This window comes from Emydura macquarii, unplaced genomic scaffold (genome assembly GCF_026122565.2).
Source record: "Emydura macquarii macquarii isolate MOO-44397 ecotype Brisbane River unplaced genomic scaffold, CSIRO-AGI_Emac_v2 contig_3249, whole genome shotgun sequence".
NCBI lineage: Eukaryota > Metazoa > Chordata > Testudines > Chelidae > Emydura > Emydura macquarii.
Window position 1 is genome coordinate 738817 of NW_027133386.1, and position 22969 is coordinate 761785.

The 22969-nt window shown below is 60.9% G+C and overlaps 4 protein-coding genes across 7 annotated transcripts; all 4 read right to left on the reverse strand.

Moving 5' to 3' along the window:
- Positions 1-4136: 4136 nt before the first annotated feature.
- SDR39U1 (short chain dehydrogenase/reductase family 39U member 1) lies at positions 4137-7670 on the reverse strand. Of its 4 annotated transcripts, none has more exons than XM_067532190.1 (6): positions 7586-7670; positions 6966-7072; positions 6601-6655; positions 5764-5881; positions 4873-4949; positions 4137-4578 (listed from the first exon to the last, which is right to left on the reverse strand). In XM_067532190.1, the coding sequence occupies exons 1-6, from the start codon at positions 7668-7670 to the stop codon at positions 4163-4165; spliced, it is 858 nt and encodes a 285-aa protein (XP_067388291.1). In that variant the 3' UTR covers positions 4137-4162. The 4 variants fall into 4 exon arrangements, with proteins under 4 accessions (XP_067388291.1, XP_067388289.1, XP_067388290.1 ...); XM_067532188.1 differs by having other exon boundaries at positions 4816-4949; positions 5760-5881; positions 6573-6655; positions 7586-7667; XM_067532189.1 differs by having other exon boundaries at positions 5760-5881; positions 6573-6655; positions 7586-7666.
- A 2239-nt stretch (positions 7671-9909) lies between these two features.
- On the reverse strand, positions 9910-10362 carry LOC137142826 (ribonuclease-like). Its single transcript, XM_067532292.1, has one exon. It carries the CDS (start codon positions 10360-10362, stop codon positions 9937-9939), a length of 426 nt encoding a protein of 141 aa, XP_067388393.1. The 3' UTR covers positions 9910-9936.
- An 8438-nt stretch (positions 10363-18800) lies between these two features.
- Positions 18801-20523, reverse strand: LOC137142738 (ribonuclease-like). Its single transcript, XM_067532186.1, has 2 exons — positions 20383-20523; positions 18801-20067 (listed from the first exon to the last, which is right to left on the reverse strand). Exon 2 carries the CDS (start codon positions 20059-20061, stop codon positions 19618-19620), a length of 444 nt encoding a protein of 147 aa, XP_067388287.1. The 5' UTR covers positions 20062-20067; positions 20383-20523; the 3' UTR covers positions 18801-19617.
- Positions 20524-22087: 1564 nt separating this feature from the next.
- On the reverse strand, positions 22088-22565 carry LOC137142775 (ribonuclease-like). The gene has a single exon (XM_067532230.1). It carries the CDS (start codon positions 22563-22565, stop codon positions 22116-22118), a length of 450 nt encoding a protein of 149 aa, XP_067388331.1. The 3' UTR covers positions 22088-22115.
- Between the last annotated feature and the right edge of the window lie 404 nt (positions 22566-22969).

A 22969-nucleotide genomic window follows, 5' to 3' on the forward strand; every position in this document is an offset into this window, starting at 1 on the left:
AAATGTTGCCTTATAGTGATAGGATTACAAAATTGCCGCATCTGTCATAAAGAAAGACATCCACCCCCAAGCTTCGTTCCAAGACAAAGCCCTGGCTGGGATCATTTAGTTGGGGTTGGTCCTGCTTTGAGTAGGGGGTGGGACTAGATGACCTCTGGAGGTCCCTTCCAACTGTAATCTTCTATGAGTCTATCATTCTATGATAAGAGAAAAATCTGTTGGGTGGGGACGACAAATCTTTTGGAAAATCTGGCAAAATCCACTACAGATGAGACAAGGGATTTATTTTGTGATTATTCTTCATGGCAGAAACATTTAAAGGGTTGTAAAGAACCCAAGTTTGCAGTTTTGAGATATATGCATGTAAATATATAATCCCTTTGGAATTTAAACAAGAAATATTTGTCCCTAACAAACTCCCTTCTCGGGGGGCAGGCGCAGAGCCATGGCTCTCCCGGCCGACGAAGATGAATTCCTCCCGCGCACGGCCAGCTCCCCTCCGGCCCCGGGGGGCTGCCCTGCCCCCCGCCCCGACACCCTTTTGGACTTCCCTGCCTGGCCGGGCGAGGGCCCCACTCCCCAGGGGCCCCGCTCCCCCTGCGCTCACCAGCCTGTGCCCCAGGGGGCAGGAGAAAGGCTGCGGGGAGCAGCACCAGGACGATGAGCTGCATCCTCAGAGCCGGACGGGGATGGCACGGAGCCTCTGCCCCAGCCCTGGGTTATATGGACTGAGCGGGTCACCACCATCCTGCTGCCCAGAAACCCCCACCTGGACGGGCCAGGGGTGGAAATGCCCCTGGGGAAATCACAGCCGCTCCCATATCCCGGGCGGTGGGGGGGGGGCAGTTTCCTTCCTGTCCTGCGGATGTGGCTAACGCTTCCCCCGCACCTGGTCACAGGCGTCACGAACGTCCCAGGGCTTTTCTGCACCTGGATTCCCAGACCCATGGGCCGAGTGAGACCATCGTGACCTTCCACCCCTGGATGTCCCAGAGCCCCACGCAGCGACGCCGGCCCCTGCCCTGTGCTCTGGTGCGAGATCTCAGCGCCGTCTTGCCACCGTCCTGGCTGATTTGACGAAGCGCTGACCTCTCCAGCCCAGCGTCGCGTGGCACTGAGGCAAACCCCTGGCAAGCCAGACATAACCCACGGCCAGGCAGGCGGATCCGTTTAGAAGCATGGATGTCCACCTAAATCTATGTCAATTCGCAGAATCACAGGACTGGACCATCCCTGACAGGCGTCTGTCCAGCCTGCTCTCAGAAACCTCCCCCCATGGAGATCCCACAGCCTCCTCGGGTGATTTATTCCAGTGCTTAGCTGGGTAGGAACCTACCCCACAACTGGGGCCCATTGCCTCTCGTCCCGTCCTCGGAGGAGAACGTTTTTTTCTCCCTCCTCCTGGGAGCAGGCGGGATTCATTTTGAGGGGGGCAGTTCCCTCCTGGAGCCGTCGGCAGAGAGACGCCGAGCGCCATTCCAGATCCGTGCACAGGTGCTCGCCAGCCCTTCGAGGTCCCTGCCCGCCCACGGGTTGGCCCCGGCTCTCGCGGACTTGACTTCAAGGCTAGCAGGGGTTGGGAACCGGGCCGGACCCTGCGGGAGGCAGGATGCAGGTGTCACACAGGGTAGATAGGGAGGAGGGGGGGCATTTGTTATATCGTTTGACATCAGTGTGTCTAAACCACAATAATCCACGTGGGATAGGCCCTGGCAGGTGCTGTTACAGAGGTTGTGACGTGCTAGGTCAGATGACAACACTCATGTTCATGTGCGAGGTGTGAAATAGAAATTATGGATGTATTCAAGATGTCTATTTCACATTGGGCTGGCTGGGACACGCCCAGGTAGGATGGTGGCAGGACAATAACCTGCTTAATGGCCCATTAAGAGACTCCCAGAGGCAAGGGGCCCAGGAGAAACTAAAGGCAGACCTGAAGAGTCACCAGGATTGGCCCATGTGACTCTGGACTCCATTTTAGCTCCTGTAACGTTCCACAGGCCGCATGGCCGGAGATAAATGGTTTATACGATCAAACCCCAGAAACCATTTTGTCTGTGTTCCTGTCCAGCTACTGACACACACCTGCCTCTGGATCAATTCACTTGAACTGAACCCAAGGACTGAGACCCAGCCAGGTGTTGGATGTGAACCAGAGGGACTGTACATGCTGCAACTCCACAATTCTCCCAGAAACCTGCTGTATCTGGACTTCCAATCATTTGTATGTGTCTGATTTGCTTTGACCCTTGAACATTTCTCTCCTGGTTTATTTCTTTTACAATAAACCTTCAGTGTTAGTTACTGAAGGATTGGCTGGCAGTGTGGGATTCTGGGTAAAATCCAAACTCACATTGCTCTGGTGCTGTGGCTGACCCCGTGGGGTCAGAGGGAACCTTTGTAGTAAAGAGCAGAGAGTTTAAAGAACTGGTCTCTCTACTGGACCTGGTGCTGATTTGGGCGCCTGGAGCTGGAATGCAGTGAAGGGGCTGTGTGTGTTTGTGGACTGGCTTCTGTGGGGATTCAGAAGTGCAGTTTGTGGCTGGTTGGGAAGTCTGGCTTCAGTGCCACCCACCAGTGCTGGGAGAATCTGCTCTCCGTTTGCAGCTGCCCTGACCTTGGCATTATCAGGTGGCTGCCCTGGGCACGGGCGGGTCACAGCAGGAACGGCTGGACCAGTGATGCGTCCTGCCCGGTGAGTTTGACTCCTCCATTGGCGGGACCCCATGGATGGGGGTGTGGGCGTGTGGAGGGCTGAGCCCCGCCAAGGGCACAAAGGCTGATAAACCCCTGCTCTGACTACGTGTTTGGGGGAGGGGAGGGCCAGAGACACCCTGTGCATCACGGACACGCTAGTATCTGGTGATCCGAGACACCCCCCCGCACCCCCTCAGCTCACACGCAGGAGGGGGGGCCGGGATCAGGGCGTTTCGTCGCACCAGGCACTGATACCGATCGGTGTTACCCACAACACGTAAACAGGAGCACGGCCAGGAGGACTGTGCGTCCGTCTGCTTGTTTCACACCTGCTGATTTCACCGGGTGACCCCTGGTTCTTGGGTAACGAGGAGTAAACAACGCTTCTTCACTTACCAGAAGCGGGGGTCAGCTGAGGAAACGGGCAGCGGGGTTAAAGCCATCCTATGAGGGAGTGAATGCCACTTTCCCAGTCGCTTTCTCCACGCTGGTCCCGATTTCACAGCCCCGGAAGCTGTGCCAGCCCCTGTATCACTTTAGCTGCTCTTCTCTGCCCCTCTTCCACTTTGAGATGGGACCTGCAATCGGGCGCTAGCCCAGGGAGGGTTTATACAGCGGGATTATACTTAACCCTGCCCCGAGGACAGGGACTGGAGTGGATGCCCTTGCGAGGTCCTTCCCCGTTCCACCATCCTATTCAGCATTTTCTGTTTTCTCGGTCCCTTTCTTCCCGGGCCGTCCCATCCCAGTTGCTTTTTGACTGTGCTGCACGTTGAGCAAACCATCCACGACGCCTCCACGGTCTCTTTAAGTGGTAACAGCTCATCTAGACTCCCCGACGCCTGGGTCCCATTCCCCCTCCCCACCCTAGGACCTGTGGGATCCCCGAGGGGAGAACGGCTTGCACTGCCGTCCCGGACGCCTGGGTCCCATTCCCTGCCCTGCCCCCTCCCCGGCTGTGCTGGGAGCTGCAGGCACCTGGGGCAGCACAGAGTATATGGGGGCAGTGCCCCCCCCCCATCTCACAACAGCCCCCAATGTCGACTGAGTGACTCCTGCCCCCCAACTCCAGCGACTGACCCACCAGCAGTTTATTGCAAACTGGACAATCCTGTATACAAGGGGGGGTCCCCACAGCTGAAAACTACAACTCCCAGCATCCTCTGCTGCAGAACCCCCCACTGCACCGGGGGTGCCACCCTCCCCCCCACTGAGGGGGCATTGTGGGAAGGGGCCCTAGGGGGCCCAGAGGGGGGCATCCCTGCTAGACTAAGGGATTGGGGGGGCTAAGAATGAGGTGATACCCCCAGCAAGTGGCTTGGGGGGTACCCGGGGTAGGGGAGGATGGGGGGCAGTGGGGAGGGCTCATAAGGGACCCCCACAGTTTGGGCTATGCAGGGGCCGGAGACCAGGGGGGCTCTGCAGTGAGGTGACCCCCCAAAAGAGGGGAGTCTCTGGGGGGCCCTCAGGACACGACCTCCCTCAGGGCGGAGGGCAGGTCGTGGTACACGAAGCGGTAGCCGCTGGCCAGGGCCCATCTCGGCACCACCCGCTGGCCCTCCAGCAGCATGATGGCCCGCTCGGCCCCGAAGACGGCCCGCACCCCCCAGCCGGGCAGGGGTAGGAGGGCTGGGCGCCCCAGAGCCCGGCCCAGCTCCCGGGCGAAGTCGGCGTTGGAGGTGGCGGGCGAGGCCGGGGAGACGCCGTTGAGCACCCCGTCGACGGCCTCCGTCTCCAGGGCGTGGCACACCAGGCCGGCCGCGTCCCGCACGTGGACCCACGGGAAGGGCTGCTGGCCGGAGCCCACCGGGCCCCCCAGGCCCAGCCGGAACGGCCAGAGCATCTGGGACACGGCACCGCCGCCCTTCCCCAGCACCACCCCTGTGGGGAGAGGAGAGTCAGAGACAGCAGGCCATGGGGCCGGTACCCCACAGAGGGGAAAATACCCTGGCCCATTCCTCAGACCCCCGAGCCAGCCAGTGCCCAGCCATGGGGCCGGATCACAGCCGGCGCCCCCCCAAAGGAGAAAGGCCCCGTGCCCCATTCCCCTGCCATGGGGCCATATCACAGCTGCCCCCCGAGGAGAAAGGCCCCGTGCCCCGACGCACCGGATCTCACCACCACCTGGCGTGTCGCGTCCCCGGGGACCTTAGCCGCTGCCTCCCAGGCGCTCACCAGGCGCGAGAAGAAGTCGAAGTCGCCGCCGGGACTCTCCTCGGTGTACTCGGCCGTGGGGCTGGGGCGGTAATAGCCTGCCGGGCGAGGGGCAGGGGGCTGTAGTGCCGGCTGGCGCCCACCGCTCTGCACTGCGCGGATAACAGATCTCTTTCCCCTTCCTGCAGCAGTTGCACCCGGGGCAGGGGGGACTATTTTCCCCTCCCACGGTGGACATCATACGAGCCTGAGCTCTATTCGCTTACAATGTGGACTTATTCCACCCCCCTTTTGGTGGCGGAAGGACACAGTTTCATAGCAGGTTGTGTTTGGCTAGGGGACTATTTTTCCACCTCTTACCAACGGTGGAAGAACATCAAAGGTTGTGCTTTGTCCTTGCATTACAAGAGGAGGGACTATTTTTCTCCTCCTCTCAGCAGCGGAAGGATCACAACGGTTGATGAAAGGCTGTGCTGTGCCCCAGGCCAGCTTCCCTCTCTCCCGCGTAGCGGAAGAACATCAGTGCCATATAAGGCTGCACTTAGTCCCCTCCCCTCTAGTGCAAGAGGATTTGTCCATTCGCTGGTGGAAGGACACATTGTGAAACATGCGCTCAACCCAGAGCCTATTTTTCCTCTCTGAGCAGTGGCGGAAGCACACCCTTTCCACAAAACGCTGTCATCTGTCCTTTCATGAACAGGGACTCTTTTCTCTCAAGTGGCAGAAGCGCACCGTGTTTTCAAACGTGCGGTTGGGCTGCACCGTGGGACTATTTCTCCTCTCAGCAGCCCAGTAACCTCCAGAGCCGCACCCTGCCTTGTCACGGCCTGGGGACTATTTCCACCTTGGGGCGGGACACTATAGGAGAGGACGGTGTGAGCTGCACGTCAGCCACGCTCAGTAAATACCTACGCCGGTGACGAGGACCCAGACGCGGGGTGGCTGCTCGGCCTCAGCGATGGCCTTGGCCAAGGTCTTGGTGGTCTCCACCCGGCTGGCAACCACCACCTTGCGGAAGGCCTCATCCCACCTGTGGGGGGAGAGAGCACAAAGGGGTCATACCCAGCCCGCCCCAGTCTCCTCTGCCAGTCCCCACCCACCGGGCTGCTATTTATACCCCTCCGTGCGTCCCGCTAAACCTTCCCACTAGAAACGAGGGTCTTGGAGAAAGGTTCCTAGCGGAGGGATCACATTCTGACCAAGGGGGAGTCACCCATTCCCTTGCCCTCCCTCAGGCAGTACGGGAGGTGGCACAAATCACCCTGCCCCAGAGCAATGGGAGGCAGGGCCCCCCCTCCACACTCCCCAGACGCAGGTAGGGAAAGGGTCCCCGTCCCGGGGAGAACTGGGAGTCTCTGGGGGTGGCAGCTGGATGTCTGGAGGGTGCTGGTGACACTACGTGGGAGGCGCCCGGGTGGGTGCCCAGGGCAGCTGTGATGGGGCTGCTGGCTTTAGCCTCAGGAGTGGCCAAACTTTGGGCAATGCTATTTACACCCCCCATTTGCGCATTGCCATAATCCTTCCCTGGGAAACAAGCTCTCGAAGAAAGGTGCCTAGTGATGATTTCAACGCCCAATTCAACCCCCTCTTGTAGAATCAAACCCTCCAGTCCTTCCCCACCTCCACTGCATTATGGGTAATACAAGAGAACAGGGAGAGATTGAAGAGGTGCCACATGGGTTGTTACAGGGATTATCCTCCTCCGGCACCCCCCGGCGCACCTGCGAAAGGGGTTGAGGACATTCTCACCGGCCAGGTTCACCGCGGCATCACAAGGGGGCAGGCCAGAGCGGGACAGTTTGTCCTGGGGAGAGGGGACAGAAACGTTACCCCCAGGAGCTCATTTTTCCTCCCACTTGCTCTGGCTCAGCCCCCATTCCCCTGGATCAGCCCCTTCACCCACCCACGCCCCTGGTTAATCTCACCCCGCTCTGCTCCACTAAATCCAACCCCTTCCTGACCCCTGCAGGCTGTGCCCTGGAGCATGAGGGTGGATGGTTCTGACCTCACCGGGCAGAGTTGCAGCAGACCAGTAATCCCCAAGATGTTACGGGAACATCCCCATGGGCCACTGGGCTCCCCCCGTGGAGCCCCCGTGTCCCCCAGTCACCTACCCAGCTGATCCGGCCGGGCCCCTGGTGGCGGGAGACATGGGTCACCTCGTGCCCTCGGCTTCGCAACAGCTGGGTCAAGGCTCCGCCCACAAAGCCGGTCCCGCCTCCTGATTTAAACAGACAAGGTTGGAGAAGAGATTTGGGGGTGCTCTCTCACTCGACCTGCAGTCCCCTGCTGTCCCCCAGCTCTGCCGGTGCCTCTCACTCCCGACCTCCATAGCGACGCCCCCCCCAATGCCCCCTTGACATGCAGTGTCAGCCCCCCCCAGTGCCCCGCTTGCACCGCCCCCCCCCCCCCTGCAGGGGGGGCCTAGTGTTAGCCCCCCAATGCCCCGCTTGCACCAGGAAACCCAGCAAGGGGGGGGGGGCTAGTGTCAGCCCCCCCCCAGTGCCCCGCTTGCACCAGGAAACCCTGCAGGGGGGGGCCTAGTGTCAGCCCCGTCTCGCCCCCGCCGCGGGGCTCTCGGCTTCCAGACCCGATGCACGCCCGAGCCCAGGCGCTGTGGGGCCGCCGCAGCCGCACGAGCCGTGCAATTAACCCGGCGCTTAATTGCTGGGCCCCGCCCCCCGACCGCCCCCCGCCCGACTTCCCCCGGCCTGCAGCAGCGCCACGCGCTCACCCACTAGCACGCGCATGGCTCGGGCCGGCCGGGGCTGTGAGCGCGCATGAGCGGGGTGGTGCCCTCCCAGACCCGCCACACGCATGCGCAGCTTGGCGGGGCCCGGTGGGGGCGGGGGGAGGAGGGAGGCTGCGCTCCATTCCGGGCACCTCGCTCCAGCCCCTCCCGGTTAACCCCTTCGTGGCCAGTGGCCAGGCTCGGGGCCAGCCCCACCCCCCGCCCCCATGGGCAGCGTGGGGGGGGGGGTGGAGATCCGGGAAGGAGAGAGATGGGGTGGTGGGGGGGGGCAGGGGGGAGAGGGGTTAAAGGGGACATGCAGCAGGGAGGGATGGAGGGAGCTGGGGGGCAGGGAATGCGGGGCAATGGACGGAGGGACGGACAGAGGGGTGGGGGGGTGGAGGGACAGACTGACAGAGGGGTGAGGGGGACAGAGGGGGACAGAGGGACAGACGGGTGGGGGGGGGGTTGCAGTGTCCCCTTCCCAGCACGTGGCCCTCGGTGGTTATTCCCAGCGGCGCCGGGTCTCCTGTCTACACAAGGGACCTTGGCTCCCCCCCCCCGGCCAGGGCACCGGGACGTCCCTCGGTGAGCCCGGAGAGGCCGAGGCTCAGCCGTGTCTTGTCCCAGCCCGCCCAGCGCCCTGGCCCGGCCAAGGGGGCTGGGCTCCGGTTCTGACTCTGGCTCTTTGTCCTTATATCCCTCCCTTCCCCCACCCCCCACTACCGTTCCCCTCTTCTCCCCCCGGGTTCACTTGCCCCCGGGTTTCCTGCGGGCAGGTGTCGAGGATTCAGCCGCTGGCCCAGCCTAGCCTTGCCGGGGACGGGGCTGAGCCCTGGACGGAGCTTGCACGGACCCCCCTTTCTCCATCCGCAGGCCTGGGGTGGGCGGGGAGCGCGGCCTCCTTAGCCTGTCTCCAGACGCCTGGCTCAGACCCCCCGGTCCATCTAACCCCACAGCCCCTCTCCAGTGGGCCCCAGATGCTGCAGCAGGTCTGTGTGTGTGGGGGGGACACACACACACACCGCAGGGTGATATTTGCCCTGACCCGTTCCTGGACACCCCCACCATGGGAGCAAGCAGAGGCCCAGCGGCGTCCCCTGCCCCACAGCTGGTGCTGATCCTAGCTGGGCACCTGTGCCCCTTTCAGCTGTGCGGAGGGGGCTGGCTCAGCTGCGCTGGCTTTGTCTAGCCCAGCTGGAGGGGCGCGGAGGGGGCAGAAAGTGGGTGCTTTGTTTTGCTGCAATTCGATTGAGGACAAGGTGACGAGAGATTCAGTGCTTTCCTGCCAATTCCCTCAGTGTGCCCCCCCCCCCCCCCGAATCCCGCCCACAACACAGTACGTTTTACCGGCTCCTGCTCTTACGGCAGCGGGTCCTAGGGACCCCCGGGAGCCCAGACCGGCTGCAGGGCTCTCCACCACCGGCCCCCCTGTGGGAGCTCCCCGAGGGGCTGTGATGGGGGGCCCGGGAGCCTGCTCTGATTGGAAGGATGCCGCTGGTGTTGGAGGGAGGCTGGTTGAGAGGGGGAAAGAGGTGGGTGCTGAGACGTTGGGGTGCAGCTGAGGACACGGAGAGAAAAGTTTGGGGGGTCTGCGGGACCCCCTGACTGTGTGGGGTCGGGGCTGAGGAAATCTGGCTCTTAGCTCTCTGCTCCGGGCTCCCCAATCTCCCCCTTGCCCCAGAAGACACGAAGCTGGCAGCGAGGCAGGCTGGAGACTAGCCCCCGCCCCGTAGATTGGCAGCAACATGATCCCCGACGGCGCACGCCGAGGAGGAGCCGGGGCAGCCTGGTGCCCGGCGGGCGGGCCTTACACGCCCGGGACTGGTCACGCGCTTGCAGCCTGCGAGTTTCCGCATGGCCGGGGAGGGAGCCGGCTAATTCTGCGGCACGCAGCCCCCCCTCCCCGCCCCAGAGCACGTCCAGCCGGTCTGCAAGGGCCCGAAGTGCTTTATTGCAAGAAACAGCAGGAGAATCACGGCATCCAGGGCCCAGCCCAGGGCAAACGGCTCCCAACACCAAGCCCATCACCCCATGAGCAAGGGGAGAGAAGGGGGCGGCTGTCCTGGATCGTGGGCGCTGAGGGCAGGGGGCGGGTCGACTCTCGGAGCAGACGCAGGAGGGAGCGTGGGAATTTCCCGTCAGTCGCGGGGCCGGAGTTTCCCGCGTTCCCGATCCCCGTCGGTCCCCGTGGAAGCTGCGGCCGCCCCGGCGCTCTGCCCGCGAGGTCACTCGCCTGCAGGGGTCCTGACTGGGGCTCTGTTTCCTGGAGCCGGGTGACCCGGGCAGGGAGTGGATCCAGGAGGGGAGACCCGAGCCGTGGAAGGGTCTGTGGGGAGGGAAGCCGGCCGGCCCTAGAGGGCTCGGTCGTAGTGAACGGGAAGGCCCCCGACGCACGCCAGGCGGACCCGGCGGGTGGTCCTGCCGCCCCGGTAGTTGCAGGGCGGGCGGCTGGAGCCCCCGGCCAGCCGGCAGACGGTCAGGCGGTAACGGGAGTTGCTGTCGTGCAGGTTGCGGCCGGCCGGCCGCCCCGCCGGGCCGCAGATGGCCTGGAGCTGGCTGGCCGGGGCGTGGATGAAGGTGTTGGTGCGTTTGCAGGGGCTGGCCATGCCTCGGCGCTGCATCATCATGTTGCAGTAGGCGCGGTCGTTCCGGGCCCTGGTCTTGGGGTTGTCGACGTGCTGCCTCAGGAACTGCGGGTAGCTGGCCCCGTGGCCGAGCCGGGCCAGCCAGCCGGCCAGCAGCCCCAGGGCCAGCAGCAGCACGGGGCGGGGTCCCATCGTGGCGTCCGTCGCAGCGTCTACCTGCCGTGGGGGACACAGGAAGGTCGGACGGGAAGCCCCCCCCCCCGGGTCTTTCTCCCCCCCCCCCCAGTTTATAGCAGAGATTCCTCTCCTCACGCCCTCAGCGCATGACCTCGCACTGCGCACCGTTAAACATCATCCCATTTCCGTCACGCCGGACCCCAAGGTCGCCCCGTTCTCCCTGTCGCACAGTCCAGCCCCCCCTTCGCCGCCCAGCTCCGTGTCATCAGCCAGGTTCGTTAGCACCCCTCCCCCCGCTTTTTGGTGCCGATGAAAATATGAAATAAGCTCGGTCCCAAGACTGATCCCGGAGGAACATCTCCCTCCAGCCGCTCCGTCTCAGCTCCCCTTTCACCTGTTCCTAACCCTCCCGGCTGTCTGGCACGGATTCCTAACGTGGCTACTTTTAGTTAATAATTTCCCACCGCTGGCACCATGTCAAATGCTTTACTGAAGTCTGGATGGATTGGAGCTGCTGCCTGGGCTAACGAATCAGTTTTCTTCTCCAAGACAGACACAATCTACGCTGGGTTAACCCATCTGGTGTTACAGCCCCATCTCCGGTGACCTCTGTGTCTTTAATGATTGTGGCCTTCAGAATTTGTTCTAAACCATTCTGTGCTCCTGAGGTCGGACTAATGAGCTGGGAGCTGCCTGCATCACCTTTCTGCATTCCCCTTTCTTAAACATGGGCAGCACACCGACTGATCTCCAGCCGTACGGCCTCACACCAGGTTCGATAGGTTTATTAACAACCCTAGCTACCGGACTGGCAACCTCGTGTGCCGGAGATTAGCCGGTCCCCCTGATCTAAGCGGCTTAAACTCTCGGAGTTTCACTTCCACCCGGGACGTAGTCATTCCCAGTTCCGTACACTCCTCCCCATCCGCCATCCTGGCCGCGGCCCCGCATCCTACTTATCGAATCGGAGGCGAACTATTCATTGGCTTTTGGGCCGCGCCAGCCCTCCATTATTCCTGATTTTGACACTGTCTTCATCCGCCCTCCCTGCACGGCAGCCCCACCACTTCTCCTCTTGGTCTCTTTCTCCGCACATGGCTTGATCTGTTTTCAGCTGCTCCTTTGGCCAGTTCCCTCTTTATCCCTACACTTGCCATCCTCCAAGCTTTCTCAGCCCATCAATACCGTCCTCCATTCCCAACACCCTTTTCGAGTTGGCTAATCAGCCTGCTGGGGCTGGAGCCTTTCCCTATAGTCTTTCCCCTCCCTTTCTGGGGATGCAAATTCCCGATAATTTTGGCACCTTGGACTGAGTCCAACCTTTCTCCGTATTTAAGCCCTGAGCTTTTCAGTCCAGTTGACTTCACTCACTCACTTCATTTCTCAGTTTCTCCATTGAGAATATCCCGGCCCCGGGTGCAGTTGTTCTGCGATCTCTATCCCGGAAAACCAAGTCTCCCATAACCACACCCTTCTCTGTCGTATTTCTCTCTCTGTGAATATTACAGATCTGTCCGTCCTTCTACAGACCCAGCCACCGAATATGACCCCAGTAAAGCCTCTGTTACAAACCTTCCCCCCAGTGACTTTTTCACCCAAGCAGCTTCCGTTTTGCCCATACGATCGCTTCTAATCGGGCTGCCCTTCCACCTTGACCCGTGTTTCTCTCTCTCCTGCCCAGCCTCGCGTCCCCCTGTAAGTACCTGCCTTTGCTATCCCTGGACTAGCCAGTTTCACAGCCTGCACCGGGTCGTGCCAGTTCTTCCACCCCTGCGCGTGCAAACGTTTCGGCCTCGCCTGGTTTTCTAGCCAGACTGGGCAGAACATTTTGTCCACGCTCCTACCCTCGGGGGATCCTTAATATAGCTTCTTTCCCCTGATTTTCCTCTACCTGTGTGTTGGAACCGGGAGACACTATGTCCCGGTTTAATATTTTCCATCAATGCAGGGTGGGAATCTGCTTTATAGTACCCAAGCTGCCTCAGTTTCCATGATCTCCTCCCTTCCCCCATCCATCCCCCTGAGGCTCTTACCTTCTCCCCCAGCCGGAGAGATGGACCCAGCCGCTGAATCGCTAGCGGCTCCGAGCCCCGTTATATGGACCCCAGCAGGGCAGGGCAGAATGGGGTGGGCGGGAGGGGGCAGCTGACCGGGCAGCACCTGTGTCTACATTCCCAGAATCCGGCACCGCCGGGTCCCATTGTCCTCGCCCGTGAGCTGGAACGGGCTCCGAGGTCTCCAAGGCCTTGTGACCGAGGCCCTGCCCCGAACACCTGGGTTCTCTCCAGGCAGCCCGGCAGCTCCAGGTGGGACCGTTCCCAAGCTTCTTTCACGCCAACACGGCAAAATGGCCCCGGTTCGGAGGAGCGAGGCCGTGCCAGGGTCTAATTCGCTCGCCCAGATAAGATTGGTTATGTGCGTGCGTCGTCTTGGCACTGTGAGTGCCGGACGCGGGCGCTGGGTCTGCATCCAGAGGCTTGTGCCGTGCTACCGGACGACCCCCCTCCCCAGCAGATGAGGGTCAGCATTGGCGGCTCATCCGGGGCCATTGCCCATAGAGTGAGAGCCAGGGCAGGACATACAGGGACAGGCCCTGCGGTCCGGGGACCTACAAGGGCCTTTCCCTGCCCACGTGCCAATATGCCGTGAGCCTGTGTTTGGAACGAGCCCCCGGCAGACCAGAGGCTGTAAAAGGCAGCTGCACCGTCTCTTCCTTCTCGCTTCCCACCTCCGCATCAACGTGTCTGCCCCTGAAGCTGTGAACAAAGGACCGAGACCCAGGCAGGTGCTGGACGGACCCCAGAGGGGCCGGGCCAGCCTGCAAATCCGCCAGCCTGCCGGGAAGCTGCTCTATATTGGCTTCGAAACCCTCTGTATGGACCCGATGGCATCTCGTTTGTTTCTTTCCTTTTCTAATACCCCTTGAGGTTTAGTGACGGCGGGACAGGCTGGCAGCCTGGGGTTTTGGGGTCAGACCCAAACCGCTACCGGCCTGGGAAGGGGGCTGACCCTTTGGGGACGAGGAGAACATTTTATACAGCGGGGCAGCCTTTGAAATAATGCCCAGTGGTGAGTGGGAGCCGGAGCCTGAAATGCAATAAAGGGGGCTGGATATTACCTCCTTGAGGCTTTTTGATAACCAGCGTGGGGGGATCAGGAGCACTGGTCGGGGAATCTAACTTCAGCGTTAGCCCCCCGTTCTGGGAGAACCCGGTCTCCCTTTTGCAGCCTGCCCTTGGCATTTTCCAGTGGGGGACCCTAGGCATGAACGGGTCACGCCTCGCAAGGGACCAGAGGCTCAGGATTGCTGGGCAGCAGGGCTGGGTGAATTGCACGGAGCAGAGACACCGAGCCTGTGGGGGGAACATGGAAACGATGGGGCCAGGCCGTTTAGTGGGTCTTGTCTGAGCACCTGATAGCCGTGGAGGTATCCTGGACGCTCAAAGCCCTGCTTGTGGGGATGGGCCATCCAGCCTCCCCCGCACAGATTTCCCAGAGACGTCCCAGCTGCCAGCGTCTTTACAGCATGAGGTGATGTCTTTCACTGGGAGAAATTTGACAGGCCAGGGGTCAGGCTGGGTGGTTGTGGGGTCTCCCCTGGCCGTGAAATTGGGGAACCTCAGAGTCAGTCCCTCTGTTCAACCCCTTCCATCCTGGGAGAACAGAATTTCTGCATTGCCCTCAGCATCCTCATGCTAAAATGAAGATCATGACTGTCATCCAATCTCAGGCTTCAGGGCTTCAGGGGTCAGGAAGGACTCTCCCCCCTGATGCACAATTGTTTGATATCGTCTGGGTTTTTTTTGGCGGGACAGTGGTCCCAACTTCTTCTGAAGCATCGGGGACTGGCCGCAGCTGGAGACGGCACATCGGACGGGGTGGCCCAGTGTGCTGAGGTGGTCCAGGGACCCCTGGCTGGCAGGTGGGTGTTGCTCACATGCTCAGGGTCCGACCGATGGCCAGGTTTGGGGTGGGGAAGGAATTCTCCCCCCTCCCTCCCCAGCTCGGATTGGCAGAGACTTTGGGTTTTTTTTTTTTTTGCCTCCCTCTGCAGCGTGGAGCTTGGGTCAGCGGCTGGGATCGTCTGGCCTGTCTTGATTCCCTGCCGGGGGTCACTTTGCTCTCTCCTGACGTCTGCCTACGGTTCACACCACTTCAGACTCCTGAGGGCTGAAATGTTTTGCTCACGCTAAAGTCTTTAGCTGCAATACGGGGACACCAGGGTGAGGTTTACCAGCCGCTGTGTCCTACGGTTCGGGCTTGGCCTTTGAACCCTACAGCACCGGGAATTTCTGCTGGTCTGACGCCCCACGTGGACACTCTCAGTCCAGAACTAATGGGCCTTTCCTGGCTTTTGTTCACGTTGCTTCGGAAGTGACACGAGCTAAATCAGAAAAAAGCCCTCCCAGAATAAGAGTGGCCAGCCTGGGCGTTAGAACGGCCCGGCCACGCTGGTCGAATTGCCGACCCCGGAGCAGTCCCAGGCCCCAGCTGGGCTTGGATGAGCACAGAAGAGCGTCCAAGGCGGAGGCGGAGGCACACAGGGGCCTGACGCAAAACAGCAGGACACCGGGCACGGTTTTAGTCAGGCCACCAAAACACGGCGTTTGTTTGGCTATAATCTGGCCAGAGGATCTCAAAGTTTATTTGGAAGCAATTCTTCGATCTGGATTTAACGTTTACACTTGCTCCAAATGCTGGATTTTATTTGTGTCGATTTCCTTTTTCACAGTTGCGGGGAAATTAGGGGGGGGGGGGTCTAGGGTGACCAGACGTCCTGATTTTATAGGGACAGTCCTGATAGGTGGGGCTTTTTCTTATGTAGGCGCCTATCACCCCTCCTCATCCCGATGTTTCACACTTGCTCTCTGCTCTTCCGACCATGCGGGCGGGAGGGGCCTACCAGAATTTATTAATGCCACGAGTAATTAAGATTCAAAAGGCTACGCTGTATCCCCACCCAAACACAAGTTGTCAACATCACGTGTAAAAAGATACAGAGCAAATGTCCTTCAATCAAAGGCCCATATGTTCTCCGGCTGCATTTTTCTGACTTTGCCTGCCTGCAAACTGCGACTGGCGTCGCTGGAAATATTTTACATAGGGTGCGTCTGGGGGGAAGTCAACCATTCCTGACTTTTACTGGTGCAGAGCGACTCCTTCCCAGCCTAGCTGTGGTACAGCTCTGAACAACCGATGTCAGTAGGTGTCCAGAGTGCAAGGGTGAAAAACCAGGACGCTTTTTTTTTTTCAGAGTGGGAATAAAGTCACATATATAAGAAGACACCGATCTGGGGACGGGGAAGGGGCAGCTATACTGTATAACGGGCACTGGGGGCAGCAGAGGGCAAAGGGGGCGTTGCTGTCTTGCAGGTTCCCGCCCACACCACAACCGTCACTGAAAGCGGGCAGAGTTAAGGGTACAGGGCAGGGCTACATTTACTCGGTTGCACCGGTTTAATTTCTTTCTTTCTTTCTTTCTTTCTTTCTTTCTTTCCCTATACCCTCTATAAGTAAACAAGGGAAATGCAGTTGAGATGAAATTACTATACGGCATTTACACAACTGGTTGAAAGACCGTACTCAGAGAGTAGTTACCAGCGCTCCGCTGTCCGACTGGGAGAATGGATCGAATGGGGTCCCAGAGGGCTCTGCCCTGGGTCCGATGCTATTGAATATTTTCATTAAGGACTTGGACAATGGAATGAGGGGTATGCTGGCAAAACGGGCGGCTGACGCCACGCTGGGAGAGGTTGCAGGGACTTTGGGGGACAGGATTCGCATTCAAAAGGACCTTGACAAATTGGAGAATCGGTGTGAAGTCACCAAGGAGACTCTGAGTAAGGACAAGTGCGAGGTACGTAGGAAGGAAAAATTCAAAGGCACGAGTACCGACGGGGGTAGGGCTGGCCAGGTGGCAGCACGGCTGAAAAGGCTCTGGGGATCGCAAACCGAACGTGCCCACTGACGGCAGGACAGGAGGTCAGGGGCTTAATCTGCAGCAAGGGAGATTTAGTTTACACAGGAGGACAAACTGTCTAACTAGAAAGTGATTCAAGCTCTGGAACCGGTTTCCAAGGGAGGTTGTGGAGTCCCCGCCATTGGAGATTTTTCAGAACAGGCTGGAGAAGTTTCTGTCAGGGCGGATCTAGGTTTCCTTGATCCTGTAATATTGCCCCTCTCCATGACTTAAGGCCGCTCTCTGGTTTTTGGTTGGTTAGTGGCCAGTGGAGGATGAAAGGCCAGGAATTCCCCCATTAGACTGGCTAAGATTCCAGCTAGCCCAGAATCTCCTCTGAGCCCAGGGCCGGCCCCCTTCCCTGAGTTACTGATGTCCTCAAATCCTGGCTTAAAGACGTCAAGTCGCAGGGAACGAATCCACCATTGACACTAGTCTGAAGCTGTAAGTGACTCTGTGCCCCGTCCCCTGCAGCTCTGACCTTCTCACAGACTCTCCTGCCTTCCCAGTTCCCGGCACAAAGCCCTGAACCGAGTCGTTTGCAGAGCCCAGAGTCCCCTGAGCCTCCGGCCGCTCCAGGTTCTGTTATTTGGACCCGGCGGGTGGGCCGGCTACGTGACGGCCCGGACCCCCTGGCATCCGGGCGCAGCAGGAGGGAACCAACCGGGTGTCAAACAATCCTGTTCTTCATGCTCTCCCCGGCTGGAACCTCTCCAAGGTCCGTGTGCGGCCGGGGCTGGGGTCACAATGGACTCCCGGTTCCTGTGATCAACCCGTGACACCTGGCTTCGTTGCATCCAGCCTGGCAGCTCCAGGTGGTGTTAAATCCAGCCGTGCTGGGAAGGATGATCTGAGAATAACAACGAGGATTAAAATAACCTCACGATGAATTGCTGTTTTTAGCGCCCTGTTAAAGAATGGCGGAATACCATTGAGTTTGAAACATTTTGGGGTGTTTTCTCTTGATCTCAGCTACAACAGAGACCGCAAAAGTGCACCGTGCTCACTTTATATGGGATCGCAAATCTTGGCCCTGTCTAAAAGATAGAGAAAAGAAACAGTATTTTTTCACCTCCCACCAGTCCTGCAATGCAAGGGCTTCCTCCTGATAGCACAGCTTACCCGGCAGAGTGATACCACCAGCAATAAGATCAAGCCAACACTGGACGTGTCAGAGACTGGGCTGAAATTGAAATCGACGCATTTGAAAATGCAGAAAAACCTCCAACCCTATTTATAGCTCATTGAAATGGGTCTGGGGCTATTGTTTCAAGGGGCAGTTCCAGCTGCGCTAAGTCAGTTTTTTAATCGAGTCCATTTGTTCTGAGTTCATTGTCAGCGCCAATAAAAATCTTTCCATTAAATGGGGAATTCGTTAGTGATCTGGCAGCCCTCAAGCAGCTTCCTTAACACATGCAGAAAATTGACAGCTACCGCTCCAAAGAGAGTTAAAAAAAGACAAGGCCTTCTTCGTGTCCGTTTACAGGCGCTCTGAGAATCACTTACCTTTTAAAAGTCTTTTAAAAAAAAAAAAAAAAAGCGGCAATACTTTTAAATAGAAAAGAAACTGAGTTTCAACTGGCGTCCGCCCCCGGAAGAAATACCAGGCTAGCTGAGAGAATGAAAGGGACACAGGACAGAGCGGCGGCTTTATCTTGCACGCAGCTCTGAACATTTCCCGCTGCAAAGACAAAAGCCGCAGGGCCGTCGAGTCGGAGAAGATTTGCAGCCCTGTTGCCAGTACATTACCCGGCAGATCCGTAGATCCGCAGCCCAGAAGGGGCCGTTTGTGATCATCCAGTCTGAGTTCCCGTGTAACCCAGAACGTCCCCCGAGCACGTCCTAGAGCCGACTCTTGATTTAATAGTTGTCAGGGAGGGAGGATACGTAACGCCACGACCTTGGCTATGTTTTGCCAGTGATTAAACCCGCTCCCTTTGCCCCAGCATCGCCAGTGTAGGACTGCCCCTGAAGCCCCTGGAAATGCATTGTTCTGCAGGGAAACGCCCACAGCTTGGCACCTTCCCTGAAGAGCAGAAACTAAATCCTCACTCTTGGCCGCTGCAGAGTGGAAGGATCTGGGGTGCAGCCAGGTGTGGGAGAAAAGGGCTGGGGAAATGGCCACGCCCGTGGGACAGAGCCGGGCCTGGAGTCCCAGCTCCCCAAGCTAATGTGTACACCAAAGGCTTGCTCTCGGCTGATTCCCCAGCAGACAAATCTGATCCCGCTGGTCCTGGTGCCAGAAACGTTTCTCTCCCTGCCAGGAGACAACAGGAAACATCTGGCTCCGGCTAAAACCCCAACCGTATAAACAAGAGGCCGGGAGCGGAGCTTTCCCTGCATCCTTTCCCCCAGGCATTTCAGGCTGACAGCGCTTGTGTGACTTCCTGACACTCCCCTAGGCCACACAGAGAGCGTCCCCCCGCAAACACGCCCCACGCCGTGAGAGAGGGCGTGTGTGACTCAGGAGAAGAGATGCCAGGACTCAGCGCGATACATTTCTCTGATTATTTATTAACTTTCCCGCGTTGGTGCCTAGGCGAGCCAGTCCCCAGCCACAGCCGCGCTGTGCCAGGGGTTGTACAAACAGAAAAGCCAGACCCTACCCCAAAGCTCTTGTAGGATTTGAATGACAGTAGCTCTTGGAAACCTCGGCTGAGACTGAGGTGCCTCTGCATGCCAGCGGCCGCCCAAACACCCCCTAACAGCCGATCCCTGCCACCGAGAGCGTACATGCTAAATAGATGCGATGGCTAACGTATGGGGAAACTGAGGCACGGAGCCTTTAAGCGATTTGCGCAGGGTAAAACAAGCAGGTCAGAGGCAGAACGAGAAATAGGGCCCAGGTATCCGGAGTGACCGTCCTGTCCTTAAGCCAGCCGCATGTAAAGGGAAGGGGGCGGCTATAGCGTATAAAGGGGCGGGTGATTTTCTCCGAGCCGCCGGGCCCCATCTCCACGGATGGCCCCGGTGACCGAGCGTCTCCCGGGGGCCGGGCGCTGCCGGGGGCCGGCTCTGAGGGCAGCAGGGGAGGAACGAGACGGGCGTTTTCAGGGGAATGGAGGCCGCTGAGGGAGGGACCCCACATGGGGCGGGAAAAGGGTACACTTTACCGGGGCCCGGAGGCCCTGGGGGGGACCCAGCCCAGGCCACAACCCCCATCGGTACGTGTGTGGGAGGGGGCCCGTCTTACAACTTTGTACTGGGGCCCGAAATAATCATGCCACGGCCAATGCACCCCAGCTCCTAATTCCCTCCAGCTGCGGTGAAATCGCCAGCCTCCCGTCCCCTGCCCTGCCCTGCCCGTCCCCTTACAGCTGAGCTTTATAGTGCACGGGCATGCCGCCCACGCAGGCCACCCGGATCCGCCCGGTGCTGGTCCTGCCCCGGTAGCTGCAGGGGGGTCTCTGGGAGCCCCCCGTCACCCGGCAGGTGGTGAGCGGGAAGGGGCCGTTGCTGTCGTGGTAGTTCTCCGTGGCCGGGGTGCCCCCGGGGCCGCAGACGGCGTCCACCTGGGCGGGCGGCGCGTGGACGAAGGTGTTGGTGGGCTTGCAGGCGTCGGCCGTCAGGTTGCGCCGGGCCATCAGCAGGTCGCAGTAGCGCCGGGCGTCCGGGGCGCTGCTCCTGGGGAAGTCGACGTGCTGCCGGAGGAACTTCTCGTGGCGCGTCTCCCGCCGGCCCAGGGCCAGCCCGCAGGGCAGCAAAACCACCAGCAGCAGCAGCAGCAGCGCTGGGCGAGGGCCCGCCAAGGCCATGGCTGTCTGGAGGTGGAGGTCTAGTGGTTAGAGCAGGCGGGCTGGGAGCCAGGACGCCTGGGTTCTCTCCCCAGCTCAGGGAGAGGAGTGGGGTCTACTGGATGGAGGAGGGGAGCTAGGAGCCAGGACTCCTGGGTTCTATCTCCCGCTCGGGGAGGGGAGTCTAGTGGTTAGAGCAAGGGGCTGGGAGCCTGGGCTTTTCTTCAGCCCCATGCTGGTTGTTTTCAGCGCGCTCCCTGTGGCTCAGCGGCAATGCACTGCGCTCCCGCGTGGCCCGGTCTCCATGCACCCGCCGTCTCAACACCCCCATCCTCAACTCACCCCCAGTCCCGGTGCCTCGGTTTCCCTCGGAGCACGGGTCCAGCCGCCTGCGAAGCTGAGCGCGTCTGCGGCTCCGGCCCGTCAGGCGGGTGTTATGTATTGCGAAGGACGCAGCAGGGCGGGGACGGGCAGAGAAATCGCCTGGGCCGTGTTGCACAATCCGTGACCGTGGGAAACGCTGGGGCCCGGGGGAAAGCTACATCCTAAATAAACAGCCCTGCTAACGAGGGTCAAATTCTTGGCTCTGTTACTCCGCCATCTGGCTCTGGCTCTGTGCGAGGGGGTCCCACTGCAGCCAGCTCTGGGGTGGAACCGGCAAAGGGGGAACAAAAGCCCAGGTCAGGAATGTCGGGAGGAGCTGGGGGCTAGCCAGGACACTGGGGTTCATCTTTTGCGGTACGAGATTTAGGCTGAGCTTTGCCGAGGGGGTTTGGGAACCTGGCTCTCGTTTATTTTCCTCAGAACCCCGCAGCCCGCGCCCGTCCCCCTGGGGCAAGCTGGAAGGGAAGCGAGGCTGGGAAAGGGCTGTTCCCGAGGCCTTCTGTCACCGCGGCCAAGTGAGGTCCAGAGGGGAAATCAGTGTCCTGAGAAAGCCGGGAGAACCGGTCAGGGAACCGGGCCTCGCCCGGCGCCAAGAAACCCAGGCCAGCCGGCAGCCTCGGCGGCGGGGCGCCTCTCCTCAGACACCAGCTCTGGGGGGGAGCTGGCTGGCGGCGGGGGGCAAGAGGGGGGGCGTGGGTCCCCACTTTGGAGGGGCAGGGATCTGGGGCACGGCCAGCCCTGGGAAGCAGCCCTGGGGGGGTCAGGCCGGGGCTGGTGTTTGATGCCACTCAGGCGCTGTGGGGCAGGGAAGCAGAGTAGGGTGCGCCCCCCTCCCCCCCCCGGCAGTCAGCAGCAATGTTAATGCATGGGGTCTATGCATGCATGTGTGGCTGGGATGCCCCCCCCCTCCTTCCCCCCCGGGCCTGGTTTGCGAGTCTGACGGCCCTGAGTCAAGTCCTAGCTGTGGGGGGCGACCTTAGGAGCCCGGGCTCTGTCGCTCTGGGGTGAACGGGTGGGTCTGATAAACCCGGGCTTGGAACTCAGCCGTCATTGGAATCCGGGCCGCGTTGTCCCCCACCCAGAGCTGGGCGCATCCCGGCCGTCTGCCCCTGCCCGGTGCAAATGCAGTGGGTGCGGCCCTGCAAAGGGCGCTTCCGGGGTCTCCCTCCTGCGCCGGCTGCTCCCAGGGAGAGGGGAACGCAGGCCGAGCCCTGGGGAGATGATTCACCCGGGGAGAAACAGCCCCCGAGCCGGGAACCCCGCCCTGTTCAAAGGGCGTCTCCAGCCAGTCCCCCGTACTGCAGCCGGCTTGCAGCTCATGCCCCTTAGAGGGGAAAGGCCCTGTGTCCTGTCCCCTGCCCCAGCCAGCCCCCCCGATCTAGGGCTGGATGGGAGCCAGAGGGGAAAGACCCCACGTCCCGTTCCCTGCCGTCCAGTCCCGCGCCCTGCGGCCGGCTCAGCAGAGGGGCCCCATAGCCACCCCCACGACAATCCGGCCACGTCCCCCACCCCAAACCCGCGCCGAGCCGTGGGGCCATGGCAGAGTCCGGGGTTGTATCGCGGGCGTCCTGCCCCCAGCATCGCCCCCCGGCTTCACGCCCTTCAGCGCCGGTCCCGGCCCCGTCTTCTGCCCGCACGAGAGACGCCGGGGCCAGGCCCGGGAGCAAAGCCGGGGGGGCCCTGCCCTGGGCTCAGGGCAGGTAGGTCGGCTCCAAGCGCACGGGCAGGCGCCGGACGCAGGCCAGGCGGACCTGGGAGAGGCCGACGGTGGCTCTGTACTGGCAGTGCCCCGGGCGGGAGCCGGGCCGCACCCGGCAGGTGGTGACCGGGAAGGGCTCCGGGCTGTCGTACAGGTTGAGGCGGACGTGGGTCCCCCCGGGGCCGCAGACGGCCCGGAGCCGGGCGGCCGGCGCGTGGACGAAGGTGTTGTGGTGGGTGCAGGAGAGGCGGGTCAGGCCCCGGCGCTGCATCAGGAGGTCGCAGTAGAGCCGGTCGTTGGGGGCGCCGGTCTTGGGGAAGTCGACGTGGCGGGTCAGGAACTGCTGGTAGCTGGCGCCGTGGCTGAGCGGGGCCAGACCCACGGCCAGCAGCAGCAGGGCGAGGGGCAGCAGCGGGGCGGGGCGGGGTCCCCGCGGGGCCATGGCCGTGCCTGGCGCTGGATGGACCTGGAGACGGGGGGAGAGGGATGGAGACGGGGCCGGGAGCTGCCTTATCGGTGCAGAACCCTCCCTCGGGTGGGGCGACCCCCGGGCCCTGCGCTTTGGGGGCCCCACGCCGGGCTGGGCGGGAGCTGGGCGGGGGGGCCACACAGTGCGGTTTGCCCCGGGCCCCGCAGCCCCCCAGGGACATCCCTGCCTCCGTGGAACCACCCCACTCAGCCCCCCCAAGACTCCCCTTCCATTATCCCCCCACCCCACTCAGCCCCCCCCAAAACTCTCCCCCCCCCGCCATCCTACTCTGGCCCACACCTTCTCAGAACGGGAGAGTTATTCTTTGTATCCCACGGCGTGTAAACGCCACCACCGAGACCAGGGCCACCCCTTGC

Excerpts from the sequence above, each read along its gene's own strand:
- SDR39U1 (XM_067532187.1), bottom strand. Across the intron at positions 6,656-6,965 it reads GGCCCGGCCGGATCAGCTGG|GACAAACTGTCCCGCTCTGG; the intron begins GTAGGTGACTGG and ends CCCTCTCCCCAG. Across the intron at positions 5,882-6,572 it reads GTCCTCAACCCCTTTCGCAG|GTGGGATGAGGCCTTCCGCA; the intron begins GTGCGCCGGGGG and ends CTCCCCCCACAG.
- LOC137142826 (XM_067532292.1), bottom strand. The coding sequence starts at position 10,362 with ATGGGACCCCGCCCCGTGCTGCTGCTGGCCCTGGGGCTGCTGGCCGGC.
- LOC137142738 (XM_067532186.1), bottom strand. The coding sequence starts at position 20,061 with ATGGCCTTGGCGGGCCCTCGCCCAGCGCTGCTGCTGCTGCTGCTGGTG.
- LOC137142775 (XM_067532230.1), bottom strand. The coding sequence starts at position 22,565 with ATGGCCCCGCGGGGACCCCGCCCCGCCCCGCTGCTGCCCCTCGCCCTG.